The sequence below is a fragment of the Leptopilina heterotoma genome, unplaced genomic scaffold (genome assembly GCF_015476425.1).
Source record: "Leptopilina heterotoma isolate Lh14 unplaced genomic scaffold, ASM1547642v1 Lhet_17, whole genome shotgun sequence".
NCBI classification, from domain to species: domain Eukaryota; kingdom Metazoa; phylum Arthropoda; class Insecta; order Hymenoptera; family Figitidae; genus Leptopilina; species Leptopilina heterotoma.
Window position 1 is genome coordinate 3,523,409 of NW_025110886.1, and position 24,967 is coordinate 3,548,375.

A 24,967-nucleotide genomic window follows, 5' to 3' on the forward strand; every position below is an offset into this window, starting at 1 on the left:
ATTTTTGAATAAGAATTCCCCCACAGCACCGAAATTTTCCTAAAAATTTATTAAATATTTACTTGCAATATTCGGCACATTTATCTGAAAAATTTAGATTTCGCGCTATGAACATTTATTTAATCGGGACATTTAAATCTTTACACAACTTTCAATAAACATTGCAATTAAATATTCCGAATATCGCAAGTAAATATTTAATAAATTTTTAGGAAAGTTTCGGTGCTGTGGGGGTTGATTTAAAAATAAATTACAATTAAAATTTGAGATTATAGTAATTGAATAATAAATGCGTTGTAATATGAATTTTTATAGAAATTGTTATAAATTTGAAAAAGATTTTACATTACCTAATATTGTTTAAAATTTTAATTCCTAATGCTGTTAATATTAAATTAAAATCTAAAATTTTAACTCAAATCTATTTTTAGATCAATTTGTATTTGAAAAAAATCTGCTCGCCCTTCGGGCGGACACATTCGCGCGCAAATGGCTCGCTTCGCTCGCTGTCGTCTACAATTGTTGTACATTATTTGCATTCTGGTTCCTGTTTCTTATTATTATATAAAAAAAATTCCATTAATAATATCTTTTAAAGCAATTAAGCTAAAATATACTGATTCCTCGCCAAAAAATATTTCGCTGTGGTACAAACTCAGTCAATTGAGACTACGTATCAGACACGAAATATATTTTTTGAGCCGCTAAAATATTTATTTGTCTTAAAGTTACTACGACTTTAAGGTTTACATTCTCATCAAATATGTGTTGATTTGCAGCTAAAATGATATATTAATTTCAATTTTGTGGATAGAAAAAAATTTCATATAAGAAATTACCAATTACTGCAGGAGGAGAGAAATAAATCAATTACAATGCTGCCATGGAACTGCAGCTTGAATCAGACAAAAAATGCATCTTTAATCTATTGCAGAAACACTTTTATAGCTTGGTGTGAAGGCGATTTTTGGTATATATTTTTGTCTGTCGACAGTCGTATAAACGCGTGTCTTATAAGTTCTTAAGGCCTAAGCAGAATAGAATCTTTAATCGGAACCGCAATCATAACTGTAAGCGTAAGTATGAGTTAGAGAAGGATAAACAATATAACTATCCTTCCCTAACACATTCTTACGCTCACGATTACGGTTCCGGTTAAAGATTCTATTGTGCTTAAGCCTTCATTTGATACTGTGAAGATTTTCTAGCTAGAGAATTTTTTAGAAGTTCGTGACCCGTTCGAGTTATCGTGGCGACAAATTTTTCTATAGACAGACGACAGACAGACAGACAGACACTTTTCTAAAAACCATTTTTTTGGAATCAGGGGGTCCTGAAACGTAAAGATTTAGCAAAATTAGACATTGCTCAAAATCGCACAAATCCAAGACTTTCTCATTTTTGATGAGAATGTAAAAAACAATTTATTGAATAATTGCATGTTTCTTAAAATTGGATTCTCATAAAAAATTTTATCAATAAATTTTTAAACAATTGAATTCTTTTGACGAATTGTAATCAAACTTTTATGAATAATTACATTTTTCAAGGAATTCGATTAAAATTGTATTAAAAATAATTGAAATTCTGCAATAAGTTTTATTATTTATAAAAATGAAAAATGAAATTTTTTCAATTTTTACAAAAACTGCATCTTTTTTATTTTTTGAACATTCTAATAGTTTATTTTTAATAAAAAGAACCACATCTACAATATTTACATATAAATGAATTTATATAGTTATAAAATTATTTATTTACATGTATTTAAAACAAATTCTGTACCAAAATTTGTTAAAGGCTTAATAAAATTTAATTAGCTTTAATAATATAATCATCACAAGTTAACAATGCTCTTTTTTTGAAACATTCTTCAATGTATTTACTTTCAATCATAATAGTATCAGGGAATTCATTATGATATTGTTGAATAATACTTTGATTATTTTCTTCTAAGAAAATATGAGTAACATGTTCATTAACATTTACTTGGACATTTCCTGATAAGAATCTAAATGAATATTTTTGTCTGTCTTCAGGGTTATGAAAATATCCGACAAAACCTCTAAAAATTGAAAATGGTGATGGGCCCGAAAATAATGCTTCTTCGACGAATTTAAAATCTTGAGTCGTAAATTCCTCAGTATTTATCTGTAATATAAAGACAAAAAGTTAAATTTTTTATAATATTTTAATAAAAATAGAACAAATATATTAAATTCAACTTTAAAGTTTCTGAAAATGAAGATTGTGAATATTTTAAAGAATAAAATAAAAATATTGTAAAAACATACGCTTATCTGTTTTAAAATTCGAGATAAAGTAAATTCGTCAACATCTTCGACATAACTATCCTGAAATTTATCAAAATTGTTTAAAAGACTATTAGTCGTGGACGATCGAGATGCCAGCAATTCCCATGGATAAAAATCTTGTTTTAGGGGCCAGTTCTTTATATCAGTAGTTCTTTTCAACCAATTTATTCCAACAAAATCTTGATTCTTATCCATCATTGCATTTTTTACTTTAACCTGCAATTCAAAAATTATTTATGCACTCAAGAATTAGTTATAACTTTGCAATAGTTTCTCAACTAAAGTATACCTTTTCTGCATTTCCTATAATTACACAATACGTTTTTGGACCTGGATTTTGCACAATTTTAGCTGCATGAGATATTAGGAGTTTTTCTATATCATTTTTTGACAACTCCTCATCGCCGTTCAAAACGCAGATTTCCTTTCCCTTTAGGCAACGAGAAATTCTAACTACGTCACTTGAATGAACGCCCAGAAATCTTTCCTCAATTTTTTTTGATGTAAATGATTTTAATGTTACGGATTTTGGAATTTTCTTGGGTTTAATATTTTCAGTATTCGGAATGGTTGCATGTCGTTTCGTTAACTTTTGTACAATACCTGTATCCTAGAAAAGAAAAAATATCAAGATTCGCGGTAGAGAATCGCCGCCAAGTAAAAAGCAAAAACCGGGATATATATTCTCGAAATATCGGCTGTTTTTCGATAAAATTGAATAACTCGAGTAAATCTTAACCGATTTGGCTCATTCTTTTTTCGTTGGATAAAGAATCAAAAAAGAAAGAATTCTGTTAAGTTTATTCAATATTTTATATAGTTTTATAGAATTTAGGCTAAGAAAACCGAAAAAATAGCGATTTTTTGAGATTTAGACATACGTGGAGCGTAAAATCCTAAATGGATTTCTGAAATATTCTAGAATATTATTAATTACGTTAAAATCTCGATATACATTTCAGGAAATTTTAATACACTTGAAATTTTTTAAAAAATTTTGATTTTTCATAAAAAAATGGAATTTTTTGACATTTAGACAAACGCAGAGAGGATACTTCTAAACGGATATGTAAAATATTCTAGAATGTTATTGATTGGCTTGAAATCTCGATATATATTGCAGGAAATTTTAATTCACTTCGTATTTTTTGAAAATTTTGATTTTTCATAAAAAAATTGAATTTTTTGACATTTAGACAAACGCAGAGACTAAACTTCTAAACGGTTATGTGAAACATTCTAGAATATTATTGATTGGGTTAAAATCTTGATATATATTCCAGGAAATTTTAATATACTCCGTATTTTTTGACAAATTTTGATTTTTCTCAAAGAAATTTAATTTTTTGACATTTAGACAAACGCAGAAACTAAACTAATTGTTCTGGTAAAATTAAAATTAGAAAAAAGGATATAGTAAATATAAAGAACATGTTAATTATAAAATTTACAAAAGTATATGACAATAATGAAAGTAACACAAATTTTAAACAAAAAAAATAATGCAACAAATAAAAGTATAAAAATATTGAATAAGAAATTTAGCTCTACTTGTGCAATATTTAATTCGGATTCTACACAAAATAATTTTTATATTTTATTAAAAAATAAAAAATCTAAATGCTACAAAATTGAACAAGATAAAAAATATTAACTAAATGGCCCAGAGCATGAAGAAGAATTTATGTTATTTTTAGAGTGTATAGAATAAAAACTCTACAAATTATGTAAAAATTTCTGTAAAGAATCATATCTTAAATGAATTCTTTTTTAAAACTTAATTGTATTTTATTTTAAATTATTAGATCAAAGACCAGCATATTTTTACAATTAATTATTTAATTTATTAAAAAGTTGAGATGACGCAAAAAGTTTTAAAATCCCAACAAAAACATCTTTGATGCAAAAAGTTCCGCCAAGTAAAAGATTTTGTTACTGTCCAAACAATTAGTGAAATAAAAGTTTACCAAGTAAAATTTGTAATTAAAATTTTAATAATGATTGATTTTAAATATTTTCTCTCCTACACAACTCGAAGTACATATTGCAGTTGAAAAAAAACAACCCGGGCTTTGATGTTGTTATTGTACATTGCGGCTTAATTACACTTCTGAATTAAGTCAATGTTCTTCATTGCATTTTGAATTGTAACAAATAAAATTTAACTTCATAATTAACATTCACAAAAAACGGAATCTAATTACTCGTCATAATAACAAATTTCTATTTCAGCAATTTAAAAATCTTGGCGTCAATAATGCTTCTAACTTGTAATTAATGAAAGGATTGACGCCAAGATTTTTAAATTGCTGAAATAGAAATTTGTTATTATGACGAGTAATTAGATTCCGTTTTTTGTGAATGTTAATTATGAAGTTAAATTTTATTTGTTACAATTCAAAATGCAACGAAGAACATTGACTTAATTCAGAAGTGTAATTAAGCCGCAATGTACAATAACAACATCAAAGCCCGGGTTGTTTTTTTCAACTGCAATATGTACTTCGAGTTGTGTAGGAGAGAAAATATTTAAAATCAATCATTATTAAAATTTTAATAACAAATTTTACTTGGTAAACTTTTATTTCACTAATTGTTTGGACAGTCACAAAATCTTTTACTTGGCGGAACTTTTTGCATCAAAGATGTTTTTGTTAGGATAATAGTACCTACGTATATTTCTTTACAATATTCAATTTTACGAAATTTCAATTATTTGTAAATTCTTCAATTAAAAATATATAATAGAAAATAAAAACTTTAAATAATGTAAAAAAAATTCAATTAAACTTTTCCAAAAAAATTAATTACAAAATTCAATTATTTCTTAAAATTCACGCTATATTGCCTTTAATATTTAACTAGCAAACGTGGTGTTCAATTTCTTATTGGTTTTATGCAAATTACAAAATTTTTTATTTTCAAATGTGAATTTTTTAAATAATTTCATAATCAAAATTTAAAAAATTCACATATTAAGTACAAAATTAATTATTACTGTTCATATTTTCAAAAAAATTTTTATAAAATTTCACGAAAGAATTCAATTATTTTCTAAAATTTTAATAAATCCTTCTGAACAATTCAATTATTTTTTTAAATAGTAAAATTTTTGCAAAAATTTTATTATTTTCAAAACAATTTTAATTGAATTCCTCTGAAGAATTCAATTTTTTTTTTAATTTTTAACGCATTTCGAAAAAATTCAATTTTGTCTAAAATTTTAATAAATTCTTCGTTAAACATTTCAATTATTTTTATAAATAGTAAAATTCTTCGAAGAATTCAATTAATTTTATAAATAGTAAAATTCTTTGAAGGAATTCAATTATTTTCAAAAAAATTTAAATTGAATTTCTCGGATGAATTCAAATATTTTAAAATATTTCCATAAATTTCATTTATTTCCTAAAATTGGATTTTAAATATACTTAATTTTAATAAAATTCTTTAAAGAAATTTAATAATTTTCGAAACAACTTTAATTGAATTTCTTGAAAAAATTTGATTATTTTCAAATATTTCTATAAAATTTAATATAACAATTTAATTATTTTTTAAAATTTTAATCAATTCTTTGAAACATTTCAATTAATTTTATAAAGTAAAATTCTTTGCAAAAATTAAATTATTTTTATGAATAATAGTAAAATCCTTTGCAGAAATTCAATTCTTTTCAAAACAATTTTAATAGAATTCCTCGAAAGAATTAAAATTTTCAAATATTAACATAAAATTAATTTATTTTCTAAAATTGTAATAAATTCTTTGGAACAATTCAATTATTTTTAAAAATAGTAAAATTCTTCGCAAGAATTCAATTAATTTCAATACAATTTTAATAAAATTCTTCTTCATAAAATGCAATTGCTTTCAAAATTTCCAATTAAAATTATTAAAGAAACTCCATTAGTTTAAAAAAGTTTCAAAGAAATTTTTCGAAAGAATTTAATTAGGAGTTTTTAAAATTTTAATAAAATTCTTCGCGAGGATTCAGTTATTTTTCTAAATAATAAAATTCTTTTAAGAAATTCTATTATTATCAAATTTTTTGATAAAATTCTTTGCAATAATTCGATGATTTTCGATACATTAATTTTAAAATTGAAAATAGGTATGTATTTGAAAAGAAAAAGTATAAAAAAGTTTAGAAACATAAAAGCAAACAACAACTAACTTCAAACTGCGAACAGATTCCTGTAACAATGTACTTTATTATTATTAATTATAATCTCAAATTTAAAATGAAATTCATCTTTAAATCAATTTTTATTAGAAAATTCTACTGGAATTGAATTATTTAAATACAAAAATAAATAATTTATTGAATAATTGAAAGTTTCTAAAAATTGAATTCTCATAAAGAATTTTATGAACAAATTTTTTAATAATTGAATTCTTTTGACGAATTTTAATAAAATTTTTAAAATTACATTTTTCGAGAAATTAGATTAAAATTGTATTAAAAATAATTGAATTGTTGTGATGAATATTGTTAATTCTGAAAATAATTGAATTTTGCAAAAAGATTTTTATTAAAATCCCTGAAAATAATAGAATTTCTGGCATGAATTTTATTATATTTAAAAATAACTAAATTTTTGTGATGAATATTGTTATTTCTGAAAATAAATGAATTTTACAATGAATTTCATTAAAATTCCTGCAAATAATTGAATTCCTGTGAGAAATATTGTTATTTATGAAAATAATTGAATTTTGCAAAGAATGTTATTAAAATCTCTGAAAATAATTGAATTTTGAAAAGAATTTTATTAAAATTCTTGAAAATAATTTAATTTTGCAAAGAATCTGATTAAAATTCCTGAGAATAATTGTATTTCGCAAAAAAATTTATTAAAATTTCTGATAATATGTAATTGAATTTCTGACAAGAATTTTAATATTTATCGAAATAATTAAATTCTTTGGAAGATATGCCATTAAATTTTTGAAATTTCTAAAAGAAATTTTTTTTTTATGAAAATAGTGGAATTATTAGGAAGAACTTTTTAAAAAATTTGTAAATAATTTAATTCCTGTGAAATTTTTATTATTTTATGCGAAAATAATTAAATGTATGCGTAGAATTTTACTAATATTTTTTTTAATAATTGAATTCTTTTGGAAAATTTTATTTAAATAGTAGATTTTAAAAATCATTGAAATTGACAAAAATTTTTGAAAATAATTGAAATTTGATTAAAATTTTTGAAAATAATTTAATTTTTGAGAAGAATTTTATTATTTCTAAAAATAGTTGAAATTTAGACAAGAATTTAAAAAATTTTTTCAAGATAATTGAATTTTTGCAAAGAATTTTATTACTTTTGAAAATAATTGAATTTCTACAATCATTTGTAATTTCTCTAAACTTCTCCAAATTATATCGTACAATTTACGAATTTTCGTCCTTCTTCTATTAAATGTAAAGTAATTTAAAAAGTATTTAAAAAAATGTCCAGCATCTTTGCTACTCCACTTTAAATTTAGGAAATCTGATTTTTGAATTATAATCAGTGACTCCGAAAACTCACGTGTAACAATTAAAATGTCATGAAACTCTAATGGACTTAAAGAAAGTTTTATCTTTAAAAAATTTTCATAAAAATTTAAGAATTTGCTAGAATTTTAGGAGCCAAAAACTTTTTATAAACCATGTTTCATGTAATTTGTTAAAATTATGTTTGGGTTCTATATACTTATGTTTAATTATTACCTTAATATATGACAAAAATTCTGTATAGGAACACGCATCATGCCATGGCTTATCGTGTCTAACAGATTCGACCCGCGGAAATCTTAAAGTATATCCCGTTGGATAAAAATTAGACCGAATAATTTCTGAAGCGCGCACTTGTAAAATTACTGATTCTTCTGGCTTTATCCATATGTCTGGGAGATTATTCTACAATAACAAGAAAAATATTAATACCTAAAATATCGAAACATAATGCAAATAATAAATAAATTAAAAAACGCTATATAATAAATATAATTTAATTAGACAACTATTTAAAAAAAAATTGTATTACTTAATAACTTTTTTCACAGTCATAAAATTATTAATATTTTAATAAAAACAAATTTATTTTGCTTCTTTAAATACTTAAGAGCAATTAAAAGTCCCTTTGTTCATATTTTATAATTGAATTGTTCATTAATTTAATTTGATTTTTCATTGATCTTTTTACCTTTGGGCCGACAATAGAATCTGGACAGTTTTTCTGACCTTTCAATTCAAATTTTTTCTGTAATGCGAGTAATTGTTCCTTGTTTAAACCCGAACTGACTGAAACAACTGATTGAAACTTTTTAGACTGATTACCAGTAGATTGAACTCCCATTAAAAAACTTCTCAATAGTCCTGCATCTCTTCCATTTCCATAATATCCTCCTAATATTATTAAATCTGTGTCTTGTATTAAATCATCTGAAAACTTTTTTAAAATTACATTTTATTATTGCACGTGATCAGGTCAAATAAAAATAATCTTTCACTTAAGGACGTTCATCCAAGGGAATCCAGAGGCCTTTAAAAAGAATAATTAATTAAAATTTTATTATTAATAGTATTTTCTGGAAGAACAAATATAAATATTTAAAAAATTCTATAGAAGCGATATGACAGAAAATTTGGATAATAATAAATTTGTAAATTGTCTAAACAAATAAATTTTCTGGTTTCAAATTTTTTTCTTTTAAAATTTATATTTTTATAAAACTGAAGTTCGCATCGTTTTTAAGAACGAAAACAAATAAATAATTGTATTACTTTGACTTTAAAATCAAATTAAAAATTTGTTGTCAACAAAATTGGCGATAAATTAATTAGAAAAATAAATCTTCTTTAATTTTTCGTTTCTAAAAATGTTGTGCACTTCAAACTCGCATATACATATTTTTTTATTTTTTTTTTTTTGGAAAATACTATTAATAATAATATTGTCATTATTTAAATGCTAATTCAAAGTTGCCACACAAATTTAATTTTGTTTTTGATTTCCAGACAAAATTTTGCCTTTTCCCTGACCCTGAAGAATATTCTGATTCACTCTAAAAATGATAAGATACTCAAAAAAATGTTCTATTACATTTATTTACGAATTTCCTTAATTGTAAAATTATTTAAAAACACCAATAACTTCATTTTTAAATAAATATTTAATCATTATTGCTTTTTCATAGGAATTGGGATTTTCAAAGATTTCAAATTCAAAAACTTAGAAAAATATTATAAAACATGAAAATTCTTCTTTAAATCGATTATTTTTAATAATATTTTTGATAAAGTGCTTTGGTAATTTTCAAAACCTTTTGCTTACAATTCAATTTTACATGAAATTTCGATTATTCGGAAATTCTTCAATTAAATCCTATGCATTAGAAAATAAAAACTTAAAATAATTTTTTTAAATTTCAATTAAGCTTTTTGAAAAAAATTAGTTCCATAGAATTTTTAATTAAAATTATAGAAAATTTAGATTTTCAAAGATTTTAATATGAAACCTTCACAAAATTCAATTATTTCTAAAAATTGCAATTATTAGTAACTTCTCAAAAATGTAATTATTATCGAAAACTTTAACAGAAATTAATTTTTAAATAAAATTTTATTAGAAAATTCTACGAGAATTCAATTATTTAAATACAAACATAGATAATTTATTTAATAATTGAATGTTTCTTAAAATTGAATTATCATAAAAATGTTATCAACAAATTTTTAAATAATTGAATTCTTTTGACGAATTTTAATAAAATTTTTAAGAATAATTACACTTTTCGAGAAAATCGATTAGAGAGAGTTCACAAATGATGTCACGTTTTTGGGGAGAGGGGGGGGGGGTCTAAAATCCCGAAAAATTGCGTGACATCATTTGTGAACACTCCCTTAAATTTGTATTAAAAATAATTGAAATTCTCCAATGAGTTTCATTATTTATGAAAATAATTGAATTATTGCGAAGAATTCTTTAAAAAAGTTTCAAACGATTGATTTTTTTCGAAAAAATGTATGCAAATTCTATTTTAAATAATTGAATTTTTTTTTGAATTATATTATAATAATAGATATATATACAAAATATTGAATTAAGAAAAGTTTTTAAAAATAATTGAAATTCTGCAATGAATGTTATTAAAATTTTTGAAAATAAAAATTGTACTTTATTACTTTCGAAAGTAATTGAACTTCTGTGATGAATATTGTTATTTATGAAAATAATTGACTTCCTCCGAATGATTTTATTATTTATGAAAATAATTAAATCCCAGAAAAAAATTTCAAAATTTATGAAAATAATTGAATTACTGCGAAGAATTTAATTTCAAATTTTAAAAAATTTATGCAAATTCTATCATAAATAATTGAATTCCTGTGAAACTTTTATTTTTTTGGAAAATAATTGAATGTTTGTGTAGAATATTATCAAAATTTGTGTTTAATAATTTAATTCTTTTTGGAAATTTTATTAAAATAATAGAATATATATTAAAAATCATTGAATTAAGAAAAATTTTTGAAAATAATTGAAATTTAGTCATGAATTTTATTAACATTTTTGAAAATAATTGAATTCTTGTGTTGAATACTATTTCTTATGAAAATAATTGAATTTTGCAATGAATTTTGCTATTCATTTATAAAGATAATTGAAATGTTGACGAACATTTTTTTTAGATTTTTTTTCGAAAATAATTCGTGGTAATTTTATAGTTTATAAGACGAACAAAAAGACACAAAAATTCAGAATTTTCTCATAAATTCTAAACATTTAATTTTTTACAGTACTTTTAATAACAGTCCCTGACTTTTCCTTGACCAATTCTATTTTTCTTGACTTTTCCCTGAATTCCCTGACCTGTGGCAACCCTGTAATTTATTAACTTTCTAGAGGTATGCATTCTCTTAGATAAAGCACCCAAGAATCAAAATACCTCTGCTTTAATTTTGTAGCATTCGCCTCCTTCTCGACAATTTGGTCTATATAATGAATTATATTTTTTTAATACAATTCCTTCTTCTTTTTTATCTAGACACTCGTTGAAGAAATCAACAACCTGCGCACTAAATATTTTTTTATATATTATTAAATTTATAAATTCTTACATTTTTTTCATAAATAATAAAGCAAATAAATTGAGTTATTTAAGTAAAATGAATATAATAATATAATTTTCATGAGAAAGCAAAGTATTCATAAAATGAAGATAAAAATTTAAGTTTTAACTTTGCAGCGGTTTTATTACCTAATATTTTGCAAAAATTACCTTTCACATACTACTGTTGATTTCGCCTTGATCATAATGCCTTCTTCATCTTGAAATAAATTTTGTAATCTCTCCAATCTCTTATTGTAAGGAAGGTTGAGAAGTAATTCGTCATTGTACATAATTAAATCATATGCAACAAAACATGGTTGCAAAGCGCTATTACTGGTTAATTTTTTCACATCAAATGACATGCCTTTTGATCCAAATACTTTTTTCGCCTTGTGCCATCCCATTATCTCTCCATCCAAAATTAACGACTTACAATTATTTTTAATAAGTCGGCAAATATTTTTTGTCAAAAATCCATCTGTGAGCAAATAAAGAAAAAATATGTCCAAAGGTTGAAAAATAAAATTTTATTTTGCAATAACCTAGGCATAAAAAATAATTTTAAATTATCATTAAAATAGAAAGTTATATATTTTTACCAGAATTAATGCTTTCCCCATATAATGCGTTATTTGTTATGTCGTAACTATTTCTTGTAAAATACTTAAAGCGTCCATCTTTTATGTGAATTTGTGACCGTTCACCATCATATTTTACTTGTAAAATGTATTTCGTGGATTGATCCTGAAATAATTTTCCAACGTCCTCGATTCGACAGCGTTCCAAAAGCATTGGCTTAATGTGATAGAAAATTTTTATCCCAGGTTTTTCAATCTTATCAACATTTTGTAATTTGTTGCAAATTTCTCGAAGATCAGACGTTAAATTAAATAATTCTTCAGCTTTCGGATGAATAGCTTTAACAAAGAAATAAAAATTATAATTAATAGCAATTTCTATAATAGTAAAGAAATGTAAAATAAAAATTTATAGAAATTGTATAAAATTGCATCTTTACAGTGCCTCTCAATAACTTTTGCCCAATCTTCAGCAATTAAAAAAATAATTTAATTCTTGCAAAGAATTTTATAAAAAATTTTAAACAATTGATTTCCTTCGACAAATTTTATGCAAATTCTAATTTAAATAATTGAATTCCTAAGAAATTATTATTATTAATGAAAAGAATTGAATTCTTACGAAGATTTTTACAAAATTTTTTTTAATTAATAGAATTCTGCTTGGAAGTTTTATGAAAATTGTAGATATTGAAAATCATTGAATTACGAAAAATTTTTAAAAATAATTAAATTTTACAAAGAATTCTATTAAAATTTTTGACAATAATTTAATGTCTGTGTTGTATTTTATTAAATTTTTTTTGAAAATAATTGAATTCATAAAAATCATTTTATTATTTATGAAAATAATTGAATTCTTGCGAACGATTTTATTAGAATTTTTTTAAATAATTCAATTTCTAAAGAAAAAATTTATTACTTTTAAAAATAATTGAATTCTTGTGATGAATATTGTTATTTATGAAAATAATTGAATTTTGCAAAGAATTTTATTAAATTGCCTCAAAATAATTCAATTGTCGTGAATTATTTTGAGGCAATTTAATAAAATCTAAAAAAATAATTGAATTATTTAAAAAAACTGTAATTAAAATTGTATATAAAATAATTGATTTCTTTCGAACAATTTTATTAAAATATTTAGAAATAATTGAATTCCTATGAAAAATTCTAATATTTTCATAAATAATTTAAATTTCAATATTTATGAAAATAATTATATTACTGCAAAGAATTTAATTTTAATTTTTTTTTTGAATTTTTCGAAAAATGTATGCAAATTCTAACATAAATAATTTAATTCCTGTGAAATTTTTATTTTTTTGGAAAATAAATTGAATTTTCGTGTAGAATATTATAAAAAATTTTCTTAAATAATTGAATTCTTTTGGAAAATTTCATTAAAATAGCAGAATATACAAAATCATGGAATTAAGAAAAATTTTTGAAAATAATTGAAACTTTGCCATGAATTTTATTAAAAAAAAAAATTGAAAAAATAATTGAATTCTTATGATGAATACTATTATTTATGAAAATAATTGAATTTTGCAATGAATTTTGCTATTCATTTATAAAGATAATTGAAATGTTGACGAAAATTTTTATTTAGTTTTTTTTTCGATAATAATTGAATTTCTGCAAAGAATTTTATTAATTTTGAAAATAATTGAATTTTCGTGATAAATATTGTTATTTATGAAAAAAATTGAATTTTACATTGAATTTTTTAAAAATTAACAAATTGCAATTTTTTTAAATAATTGAATTTCCAATAAAAAATTGATTACTTTTAAAAATAATTGAATTCTTGTGATAAATATTGTTATTTAGGAAAATAATTAAATTTTGCAAAGAATTTTATTAAATTGCCTCAAAATAATTCAATTGTCGTGATTAATTTTATTATTTATCGACATAATTGAATTTTTTCGACGAATTTTATTAAAATCTAAAAGAATAATATTTGAATTATTTAAAAAAAATGTAATTAAAATTGTATTTAAAATAATTCATTTCTTTCGAACAGTTTTATTAAAATATTTGGAAATAATTGAATTCCTATGAAAAATTATAATATTTTTGTAAATAATTGAAGTCTTCCAAAGAATTTAAAAAAAAATATTTTTAATAATTGATTTTTTCGAGGAATTGAAATTAAATTTTTAAGAATAATTACATTTTTTAGCAATTCCTTTAAAATTATTTATTAAAAATAATTAAATTCCCGAGAATAATTTTATTATATTTATGAAAATAATTAAATTACATCGAAAAATTTTATTAAAATGCTTAAAAAGAATTGAATTTTTGTGAACAATTTTATTATTTATGAAAATAATTGAATTATTGCGAAAAATTTTATTAAAATTATTATTTGTAGAATTGTATAAAAATTTTGTAAAATAATTGATTTTTTTGAAAATTATATTCTAAAATAAATTAATTGAATTTCTGTGAAAATTTTATTATTTAATAATTAAATTTTGGATGAATTTTCTCAATTTTTTTTTAATAATTGAATTCTTTTGCGAAATTTGATGTTAAAGTTAAGGTTAATTACAAACCTTTCAATATTTTGTTCTGCCCGATACCAAGTCTTAAGTCTTTTAATATAATTCTTGTTAACCATTTAAATTCAAATGCACTCATTTTTTTAGCAATTGCTAAGAATATTGAATCCTTTTTTTCATTAGATGCATTCTTAGATGAAATATTGTCAAGAAAGGTATTTATTTCTTCTATGGGGAGTAAACTTTCTTTATTTTGAAGTTGACTCCGAATAAGTTGGTACACTCGATCAGCAAAATCCTCACCACATTCGTTGGCCCTTGAGAAAAAAATACTATTATTTTTCCTTCTTATGTATTTCATATTTTCAAAAATATTTCCCTTTGTATATAATTGTTAGAAATTCTTAACAAGTTTTTACCTGTAATTTGCTTGGCTCCTTGAAGTTAAACTTTCTTTACTCAAACAAAAAATACGAGTATATAGAACTCTTAGAGACTTATGTTGTAAACCATGGGGACCACGTTCTCTCTCTAATTTCGGCAATAATAGTCTTAATAATGAATATAAAGAATTATTCTGTAAGAAATTACATTTTTCTGTATTCGATGAATTGTAATATAAATCAACATGCACTGAAAAAAAATTTATTTGATTCAAATAACCGATTAATTGACTATTATCAATTAAATATTTAATTGAGTCAAATAATATTTATTGGAATCAATTAAATGGTATTTGAACCAATAATTTCAGTATTTGAAGCAAATACCATTTAATTGACTCCAATAAATATTATTTGATTCAAGTAAATATTTAATTGATAATAGTCAATTAATCGGTTATTTGAATCAATTAAATTTTTTTTCAGTGTGTGAGTAAAATTTTAAAACAGAAATTTTAGAAATTTTATATTTTACTTACAAATTTTCGGTAGCTATTCAGCATTTTTGATAATTCTTCAGTCTTCTTGCTTTTTTCTTTTAATTTCGAAATATTTTCAAAACTCTCGCAAAGAGTACTGAAAGTGAATGTTGACATTTTTCTGCAACAATTATTAAAGTAAAAATATTACAACCAAAATTAATTTATTTGATATGAAAGTAAGAGAAATAATAAAATTCTAACAAAAAAGTAAATTGACGAAAATTAAAGATTAATTTATTAAAAATTGAGCTGTTCAAGTTATTACAAATCCAATAATAATTAGAATAATTTATTGAAGTAATAAGTTGAAAATAAAATACAGTTTATCTTACTCAAATAAAAATTTTATTTTACAATCGACTTTTAAATTACAATATGTTTATCAAGGTACATTCTCGCTAAATCAGGATTTTCTGAATCTAAGTAGATGAGATGTAAATTGAAAGCAGCTTCTTTTTGTAAATCCAAGAGATGAGGAGCTTGAAGGACTATTCTTGATTGAGGCAAGTCAAGAACTCGTTTGTAATAGTGAGTAGCGCCAGGTAATAAACCAAGTTGATGAAATGCTCTTGCTATATTGAAATTAATTTCTTGTTCACTCATTTCACCTCTCATTTGGGAATATTTTTTCAGAAACGCCAAAACTGGAAAATCAATTTTATTTATCAGTATTTTTGGTCAGAAGGAAAAGTCATGGAAAATTTAGGGAACTTCAGAGAATTTCATTCAAAGTCAAGGAAATTTCTATAAATTTATACAAAAATTAAATTTTTTTAATCTAACTTTCTATCATTTTCTTAATCTAGATCAAATTTTATTAGAAAATTCTACGAGAATTTAATTATTTAGATACAAACATAGATAATTTATTGAATAATTGAATATTTCTTAAAATTGAATTCTTATACATAATTTTATCAACAAATTTTTAAATAATTGAATTCTTTCGACGAATTTTTATAAATTTTTTTAAATTAATTCCATTTTTTGAGGAATTTAATTAAAATTGCATTAAAAATAATTGAAATTCTGCGACGAGTTTTCTTATTCATAAAAATAATTTAATTCTTAAAAATTGTGACGACAATTTTAAAAAAAAATTGGAAATAATTTTTTTCCTCGAAGAATTTTATTACTTTTAAAAATAATTGAATTGTTGTGATGAATATTGTTAATTCTGAAAATAATTGAATTTCGAAAAGAATTTTATTAAAATTCTTGAACATAATTTAATTTTGCAAAGAATCTGATTAAAATTCCTGAGAATAATTGTATATCGCAAAAAAATTTATTAAAATTCTTCATAATAATTGAATTTCTGACAAGAATTTTAATATTTATCGAAATTTTATTATTATAAAAATAATTGAAATTTTGAAGAGGTTCTTTTTTCAATTTTTGAACATACACAATTGAATTTCGAAGAATTTTTTTACTTTTGAAAATAATTGAATTTCTGAAATCATGTGTAACTTCTCCAAAATTCAATTATTTTTAGTGTTTTTAACTAAAATTCTTGTATATATCCATTGTTTTTAATAATCTCTTAAATATATTTTTAAAAAATTTAATTCAATGAAATTCATTTTTAAATCAATTCTCATTAGAAAGTTTTACAAGAATTTAATTATTTAAATACAAAAATAAATAATTCATCGAACAATTGATTATTTCTTAAAATTCAATACTTATAAAGAATTTTAGCAAAATTTTGGAAAATAATTGATTTCTTTCGAAGAATTTTAATAAAACTTTTGAAAATAATTATACATTCTTCGAGAAATTCATTCAAAATTTCATTAAAAATAATTGAATTCACGTGAAAATTTGATTATTCAATGAATTGAATTTTTGAGAAGAATTTTATTAATTTTGTTTTAAATAATTGAATTCTTTTGAATATTTGTATTAAAATAGTAGATATTGAGAATATTTGAATTTCATTGAAGAATTTCATTATTTGTGAAAATAATTGAATTATTGCCAAAGATTTTCCAAAAAGTTTTGAAAATAATTACATTTTTCGAGGAATTCATTAAAAAATTGTTTATAAATTATCGAAATCCTCTGATGAATTTTATTATTTATAAAAATAATTAAATTCTTCCAACGAATTTTATTGAATTTTTGTAAAATAATTGAATTCCTGCGTGAAAATTTTTATTATTTTTAAAAATAATTGAATTTTTGCGAAGGATTTAAAAAAAAATTTTTAATAATTGAATTTTTTTGAATGATTTTACGAAAATTTAAAATAATAATTCAATTATTTCGAATAATCTAATAAAAATTATATAAAAAATAATTAAATTTGCGATGAATTTTATTATTTATATGAAAATAGTTTATTTCTTATAAACAATTTTATTTATTATTATTATTATTTATTTATTACAATTAAAATTGTATTTCAAATAATTGAATTCTTGAGAAAATTTTATTATTCATGATATCAATTCAATTTTTGCGAAGAATTTTATTAATTTTCTTTAAATAATTGAATTTTTGAAAATAATTGAATTGTTTCAAATAATTTTATTAGAACTGTTGAGAATAATTTTTTTTATTTTAACTATTAGCGGATTTGAAGTAGTGCAAATTTAAAAAAAAGAAAAAATCTTTTTTCAAACTATCTTGTTTTCTATGAATATTTAAATGATGATTTAAATGAAGAAAGTAAATAAATGTTTGAAAATTGAACTTATAGAATAAAATAAATAATTTACCTTGTGCCACCAGCTGATTTTTCTTGGCAAAGAATTTTTGACAAGCCATTTGCAGTAATGTAACTGCGACCAGAAGAGCAAGTAGCGCATTGGGTTCGATTTTATATAAAGAAATATAATCATTAAGTGCATATTTATATGTGCCAGAGACTAAGCAATTATTCGCATGTAAAATATGAAGATAAGAAAGAACATCTTCCCTGCCAAGTAATCGCATTATGAACCTGTTGTGCCTCGAATCTTCAGCCTTTTGTATTATAATATTTAATAAATTCCAAAAATTCGCTTTTTGATGAACTCTCACGAGTTCTCTGACAATGTTGTAGCCATGATACGAATCGCCATTATGAATGCACGCCACTAAACACAAAAACATAATGTGTGAATTTTTCTTTTCAAATCGTTTAGAAGTCAGTGCTGTGAAACAAATTCTTTGACAAAGTCCAAATTTTTTCAATTTATGAGCGAGCTTACACATTTGCAGTAATAGAGCGAATTCATTTTTAAAAGATGGCTCGTTACTTGAAACAAATGTTGGAGAATTTTCATCCTCAATCGTTTCACCGCGTGATAATCGATGAAGTTGTAAAGCTTCGAGTCTTTGACGAATTGTCGTCGCTTTACTTAATCCTGTCATTTCTGATTTTGATCTTAAGGACATGCAGTGCCTTGAAAATAAAAGCAAACCAGACTTGAAATATTCGTTGAATTTACCAACTTTGAATAAGAGTACAGTTCTCTCGTATAAAACTGCTGGATCTAGATCATCAACTTCTGGATTTTGTTTTAAAATGTCAATTGCTTTGTTGTACTGACCTCGTTGCTTGTAAAGTTTAGTTAATTCTAGTCGAGCTCCCAAATGTTTCGGCGATAATTTTCTCACCATTTCGTATGACTTTGCAGCTTTTTTAATATCATTACATCCTAGCCAACATTCTGCGTGTCTTAGCCAAACAGCAGCTAAACTGAAGTTTTTGCTATTTACCAAAGGCTCTAAAAGGACTAAAGCGCGTTTAAATTGCTTTTTACCCATCAATGATTCGGCAATATCGAGAAAAAGATCGCCTGATATTTCGGGATTTTCTTTTTCACAAACCTTCGGTAAGAGCTTATCTGCGAATTGAATTTCGTCCAGTTCAATTAAGGTGATTAAAAATTTGACTTTCAGATCAACAGCAACGTCATCTGGAATACCACAGTCTTCAATTTTTCTTTTCGCTGGAAATGCATCTATCGCTGAATCAATTAATTCATTGACATTATAATTTACCCAAATATGCGTATATTTCGTGAGAATATCTAAACATCGGTTAAAATTCTTCATTACGATTAATAATTCAGTGACAACGTTTACTTCCTCAAGGGTCACAAGATCTGAACATTTATTAAATATTTGCTCCATCGCATCTAGTGCGTGCTCGTAATTTTTCTCTTGCATGTAGCGCTTTGCCAACATCTTGGCAAACATAATAATACTCTCGCCATCTTCTGGTCCCAATTGATGTATCAATTTCGTGTAATTTTTCAGAAACGCTCGTTTATCGCCCTGCTGTTCTTGTAATTTCGCTCGAGATTCGTACAAACTCACGTCTCTCGGACTCGCTTGAATTGCTTTCGAGTAACATGTTATTGCTTGTTTCATATTATTTGTTTCAATTGAGAGATTTGCTAATCTTATCCACTGATCGGCATCTTTAGGACTAAGATGAGCCGCTATTAAGGCAAACTGCAATGATTTCTCCGGTTGATCATTTTCATAAATCATTGTCAGAGTTTGAAAAGGTTCAGGAGCGCAAGGAACTTGTCTGGAAATTAAAACATATTCGAATTAAAATAAATTTTGCACATATTTTTTTTAAGTTTAACTATATACACGATTTCCTTCACCTGATTATTTCCATACACATTTGTGCAGCTAATTCAGGCTCTCCTCTCGCAAATCGCAAATTTGCTTCGCCCATCAAACCGAGTAAGGCAGCAGGTAATTTCCTCCGCTGCTTCGTTCTCCGTTCTTTTCTTTTTCGACCTGTTGTATTATCCGTAACGTCATCGCCAACGATTCTAAAAGGACAATGTACTTTAATGTAAACAGAAAACACTAACTTTAATAAAATATTCATATTTTTTTAATTTATTAATCTTAAAATTCGCTGGAAAATACAAACATTTTATTTTTTAATTTTAAATTAACTTAATAAAATAAAATATTTTATTAAAATGCCTCAAAATAATTGAATTTTCGGGAATAATTTTTTATTTATCGACATAATTGAATTCTTTCAAAGAATTATTTATGTAAATAATTGAATTCTTTTAAATAATTATTTATGTAAATAATTGAATTCTTGGTAAGAATTTAATGCGAACGATTTTATTAGAATTTTTTTTAAATAATTTAATTTCCAAGAAAAAATGTATTACTTTTAAAAATAATTGAATTTACAAGAAAAAATTGATTAATTTTAAAAATAATTGAATTTCCAAGTAAAAATTGATTACTTTTAAAAATAATTGAATTCTTGTGATGAATATTGTTATTTATAAAAATAATTGAATTTTGCAAGGAATTTAATTAAAATGCCTCAAAATAATTGAATTTTTGGGAATAATTTTATTATTTATCGACATAATTGAATTCTTTCAAAGAATTATGTATGTAAATAATTGAATTCTTTGTAAGAATTTAATTAAAATCTAAAAGAATAATTTAACTATTTCAAAAAAATGCAATTAGAATTATATTTAAAAATATTTAAATTCCTATGAAAAATTCTAATAGTTTTGTAAATAATTGATTTTTTAGAGAAATCGAAATTAAATTTTTAAGAATAATTTTATTTTTTGAGCAATTCCTGTAAAATTGTGTTAAAAATAATTGAAATCCTGCTATGAATTTTTTATTAAATTTATGAAAATAATTGAATACGTTGCAAAAAATTTTATTAAAATTTTCAAAAATAATTGAATTTTATTAAAATGCTTAAAAAGAATTGAATTTCTGTGAAAAATTTTGTTATTTTTCAAAATAATTGAATAATTAAATAATTAATTTTTTCGAAATATAATAAATATTATGAAAATTTTATTTTAAATCATTGAATTCTTGTGAAAATAATTGAATTTTTGGATTAATTAATTTAAAAGTGTATTAAAAATAATTGAAATTCTTCGATAAGTTTTATTATTTATGAAAATAATTGAATTCTTGCTTAGAATTTTAACAATATTTTTTTTTAAATTTGTATTTCCATGAAAAATGTTATTATTAGTGAAAGTAATTGAATTATTGTGAAGAATGTATAAAAATTTTGTTAAATAATTGATTTTTTGGACATTTTTTAAAAAATTTTATTCTAAATTAATTGAATTCCTGTGGAAATTTTAATATTTATGAAAATAATTGGATTTTATCAATTTTTTAAAAATTTAATTATTGAATTAGTTTGCGAAATTTGATGAAGGTACTAGATATTGAAAATAATTGAATTTCGAATATTTTTTGAAAATAATTGAATCGTTTTAAAGAGTTTGATTATAATTTTTGAGAATAGTTTTTTGATTATAAAAAAAAAAAAGTTTGTTATTTTTAAGATAAATAAAATTAAAAAATATAACAAAAAAGGTGAAAAAGATGGCGACATTTTAGATTGGTAAAAAATCTGAAAACTATTAACAATCAATGATGTCTTAAAAATATTTTTTCACCTTTTAAATAATAAATTTCCAATTAATTAAAATTAACCTATTATTATCCATTTTCAAGGAATATTCAGTAAAGGTGAGTTCTCCATTTAAAAATTGTTGTGTGATTTGATCTTCTCTCGTTGTTTCAGTTTCTTGCTCATCAATAGTATCTGCATTAATGCCATCAAGTGTATCGTCATTTAGTGTCGAGGGTAATTCAATACTTGCGTCTTTATTTCCTTTTTTTGAAATAGCCTGCAATTTAAGAGCCTTGGCTTCAACGAATTCACCAAGATCCATTTCCATTTCATTGATTGTAGATTCATCAAATTCTTCTATTATGACTGGTGCTATTGATGAATTGTTAACTGTTACAGAACAGTCAATATTTTCTGCATTGTCTGAGTCCTTCATTTCCTCGTCAACTTCCATCCTGCTCTCAGATGTTTCCATATTTTTATCTGGAAATTATTTTTTCTTGAAAAGACAATTTTTTAGAAAAACCGCTTTGTTATTTTTATTCTGATTCCCTCTAAAAATTATTAGATACTCAAAAAAAATTTATATTACATTTATTTGCGAATTTCCTTAATTGTAAAGTTATTCAAAAACACCAATAACTTCATTTTTAAATAAATATTTAATCATTATTATTTTTCCGTGGGAACTAACATTTTCAAAATTTCTAATTCAAATCTTTTGAAATTCAATAATTTATAACAATATTATTATAAAACATGGAGAAAGCTATCACTCCGAGTCTTCGACTCGGAGTAATCGCTTCCTCCATGTTTTATGATAATTAAAGGTTAGATGAGTGATAAATTTATTATCGAATTATTGAAAAAAAATTTATCAAAAAAATTAAAAATAATAGAATTTCTTCGAAAAATTTTATTATTTAGAAAAATAATTAAATTCTCGTGGAAAATTTAAAAAATTTAAATTCTTTTTTACAAGAATTTCTTTGAATTTTTTTGTTAAATACTAGAGTTTGTTTAATAATTTTAATTAAAAATTTTAGAAAATAATTGAATTTTATGAACAATTTCTTTCAAGTTTTTAAAATAATCATGTTTGTTAATAATTTAAATTAAACATTTAATTATTGAATTTTATTAAAATTTTAGAAAATAATTGAATATTTTGAAAAATATTATTAAAATATTTTTTTAAATTGAATTCTTTCATGAAATGATTAGAATTTTTAATTAAAAGTATGAAAAATTCAGATTTTTTAAGATATTAATTTGAAACCTTTACAAAATTCAATTATTTCTAAAAATTACAATTATTAGTACCTAACTTATCAAAAATTCAATTATACATAATTTTATTAACAAATTTTTAAATAATTGAATTCATTTGACGAATTTTAATCAAACTTTTATGAAAAATTACATTTTTCGAGGAATTCAATTAAAATTGTATTAAAAATAGTTGAAATTCTCCTATGAGTTTCATTATTTATGAAAATAATTGAATTATTGCAAAGAATTCTATAAAAAAAGTTTCAAAAAATTGTTTTTTTTTTAATTTTTGCAAATTTTATTTAATTGATTAATTTTTTTGTTAAATTGAATTCCCGTGAAATTTTCATTATTTTAGAAAATAATTGAATTTTGCAAAGAATTTAATTTAAATCTCTTAAAATAATTGAATTTCTAAAAGAATTTTATTTAAATTCTTGAAAATAATTTAATTTTGCAAAGAATCTGATTAAAATTCCTGAGAATAATTGTATTTCGGAAAAAAATTTATTAAAATTCCTGATAATAATTGAATTTCTGACAAGAATTTTAATATTTATCGAAATAATTGAATTCTTTGGAAGAAATGCCATTAAATTTTTGAAATTCCTAAAAAAATTTTTATTATATTTATGAAAATAATAGAATTATTGGGAAGAAATTTATAAAAAAATTTGTAAATAATTGAATTCCCGTGAAATTTTCATTATTTTAGAAAATAATTGAATATTCGTATAGAACTTTGTCAAAATTGTTTTTTAATAATTGAATTTTATTGGAAAATTTTATTAAAATAATAGATATACAAATTATTGAATTAAGAAAAATTTTTGAAAATAATTTAATAATTGAATTCTTGTGATGAATATTGTTATTTATGAAAATAATTGAATTTTATAAAAATTCCTGAATATAATTGAATTTCGACGAAGAATTTTCCTATTTATAAAGATAATTGAAATGTTGACGAGGATTTAAAAAAAAATTTTGAAAATAATCGAATTTCTGGAAAGAATTTTGATATTTATTAAGATAGTTGAATTTTAATTATTATTATTAGCAATTATTAATTAATTATAGTCAATAACGTATTCTAAATAAAGATTAAATGAAATTACAAAAAAAAATCAAAGAAATTTTATAACACAAAAGGAAATTAATGATTTTTTTAAAATTAACTTACCGCCCAGAAAATAATGTTGATATACTTTTAGGTTTGATAACACAATTTGTAACTTCACTATTTTTATAAACTGCAAATGTATATAAATTTATAGCTATATGGAATCAACCGAAAAGTATTAAAAATATTGAACAATTAATTAATAATTATTAATTAAACATATTTTTCTTCAAATTCGAAGAAACTTCAAAACTAATTTTGAATAAATATAGAAAAAGAAAAAACCAAACGACCGCGTAAAGGATAATAACCTCAAATCTATAAAAGAACTAAAAGTTTAGTATTTGAATTAAAAATGGGTTCAAAACAATTTATCAATACTTTTTTCGAGCAAAAGGCGAAATATATAATTTTTTATTAGAATTACAAAGTACAAAATGATTTTAGGTTATATCCGATTGTAATAAAATATTCTACGTTCAAGTAATTAAGGAAATAAATGTTTATATCTTAAATTCATAATTATAAAGGAATATTAAAATTTATTAATAAATATAAAATTAGCATAAGTTTAAATAAATGTAAAAGGTGTAAAAGTAAAGAATAGTAAATGTACCTGTCAAAAATTCACTGTCCACTGAATGTTTTGTTCTTTCGTGTATACCTTTTGCACTGTTTGTTTGTGTATACAATCTGTCGATAAAGAAGAACTCTATTGCAGTTCCATAAATGAGCGCCTCTTGTG

At 22.3% G+C, this 24,967-nt stretch overlaps 1 protein-coding gene across 3 annotated transcripts; it reads right to left on the reverse strand.

The window, feature by feature from the left end:
• Positions 1 to 1,679: 1,679 nt before the first annotated feature.
• LOC122499657 (general transcription factor 3C polypeptide 3-like) lies at positions 1,680 to 24,901 on the reverse strand. 3 transcript variants are annotated; one of them, XM_043608114.1, is made up of 12 exons: positions 24,839 to 24,899; positions 15,437 to 15,557; positions 14,934 to 15,091; positions 14,569 to 14,831; positions 12,020 to 12,337; positions 11,589 to 11,898; positions 11,256 to 11,385; positions 8,510 to 8,755; positions 8,035 to 8,223; positions 2,605 to 2,925; positions 2,295 to 2,531; positions 1,680 to 2,151 (listed from the first exon to the last, which is right to left on the reverse strand). In XM_043608114.1, the coding sequence occupies exons 2-12, from the start codon at positions 15,551 to 15,553 to the stop codon at positions 1,813 to 1,815; spliced, it is 2,628 nt and encodes an 875-aa protein (XP_043464049.1). In that variant the 5' UTR covers positions 15,554 to 15,557; positions 24,839 to 24,899; the 3' UTR covers positions 1,680 to 1,812. The 3 variants fall into 3 exon arrangements, with proteins under 3 accessions (XP_043464049.1, XP_043464048.1, XP_043464050.1); XM_043608113.1 differs by lacking the exons at positions 1,680 to 2,151; positions 2,295 to 2,531; positions 2,605 to 2,925; ... (6 more) ...; positions 14,934 to 15,091; positions 15,437 to 15,557 and adding exons at positions 15,768 to 16,083; positions 18,166 to 19,970; positions 20,053 to 20,226; positions 21,908 to 22,310; positions 24,283 to 24,352 and having other exon boundaries at positions 24,839 to 24,889; XM_043608115.1 differs by lacking the exons at positions 1,680 to 2,151; positions 2,295 to 2,531; positions 2,605 to 2,925; ... (6 more) ...; positions 14,934 to 15,091; positions 15,437 to 15,557 and adding exons at positions 15,768 to 16,083; positions 18,166 to 19,970; positions 20,053 to 20,226; positions 21,908 to 22,310 and having other exon boundaries at positions 24,839 to 24,901.
• Positions 24,902 to 24,967: the final 66 nt, after the last annotated feature.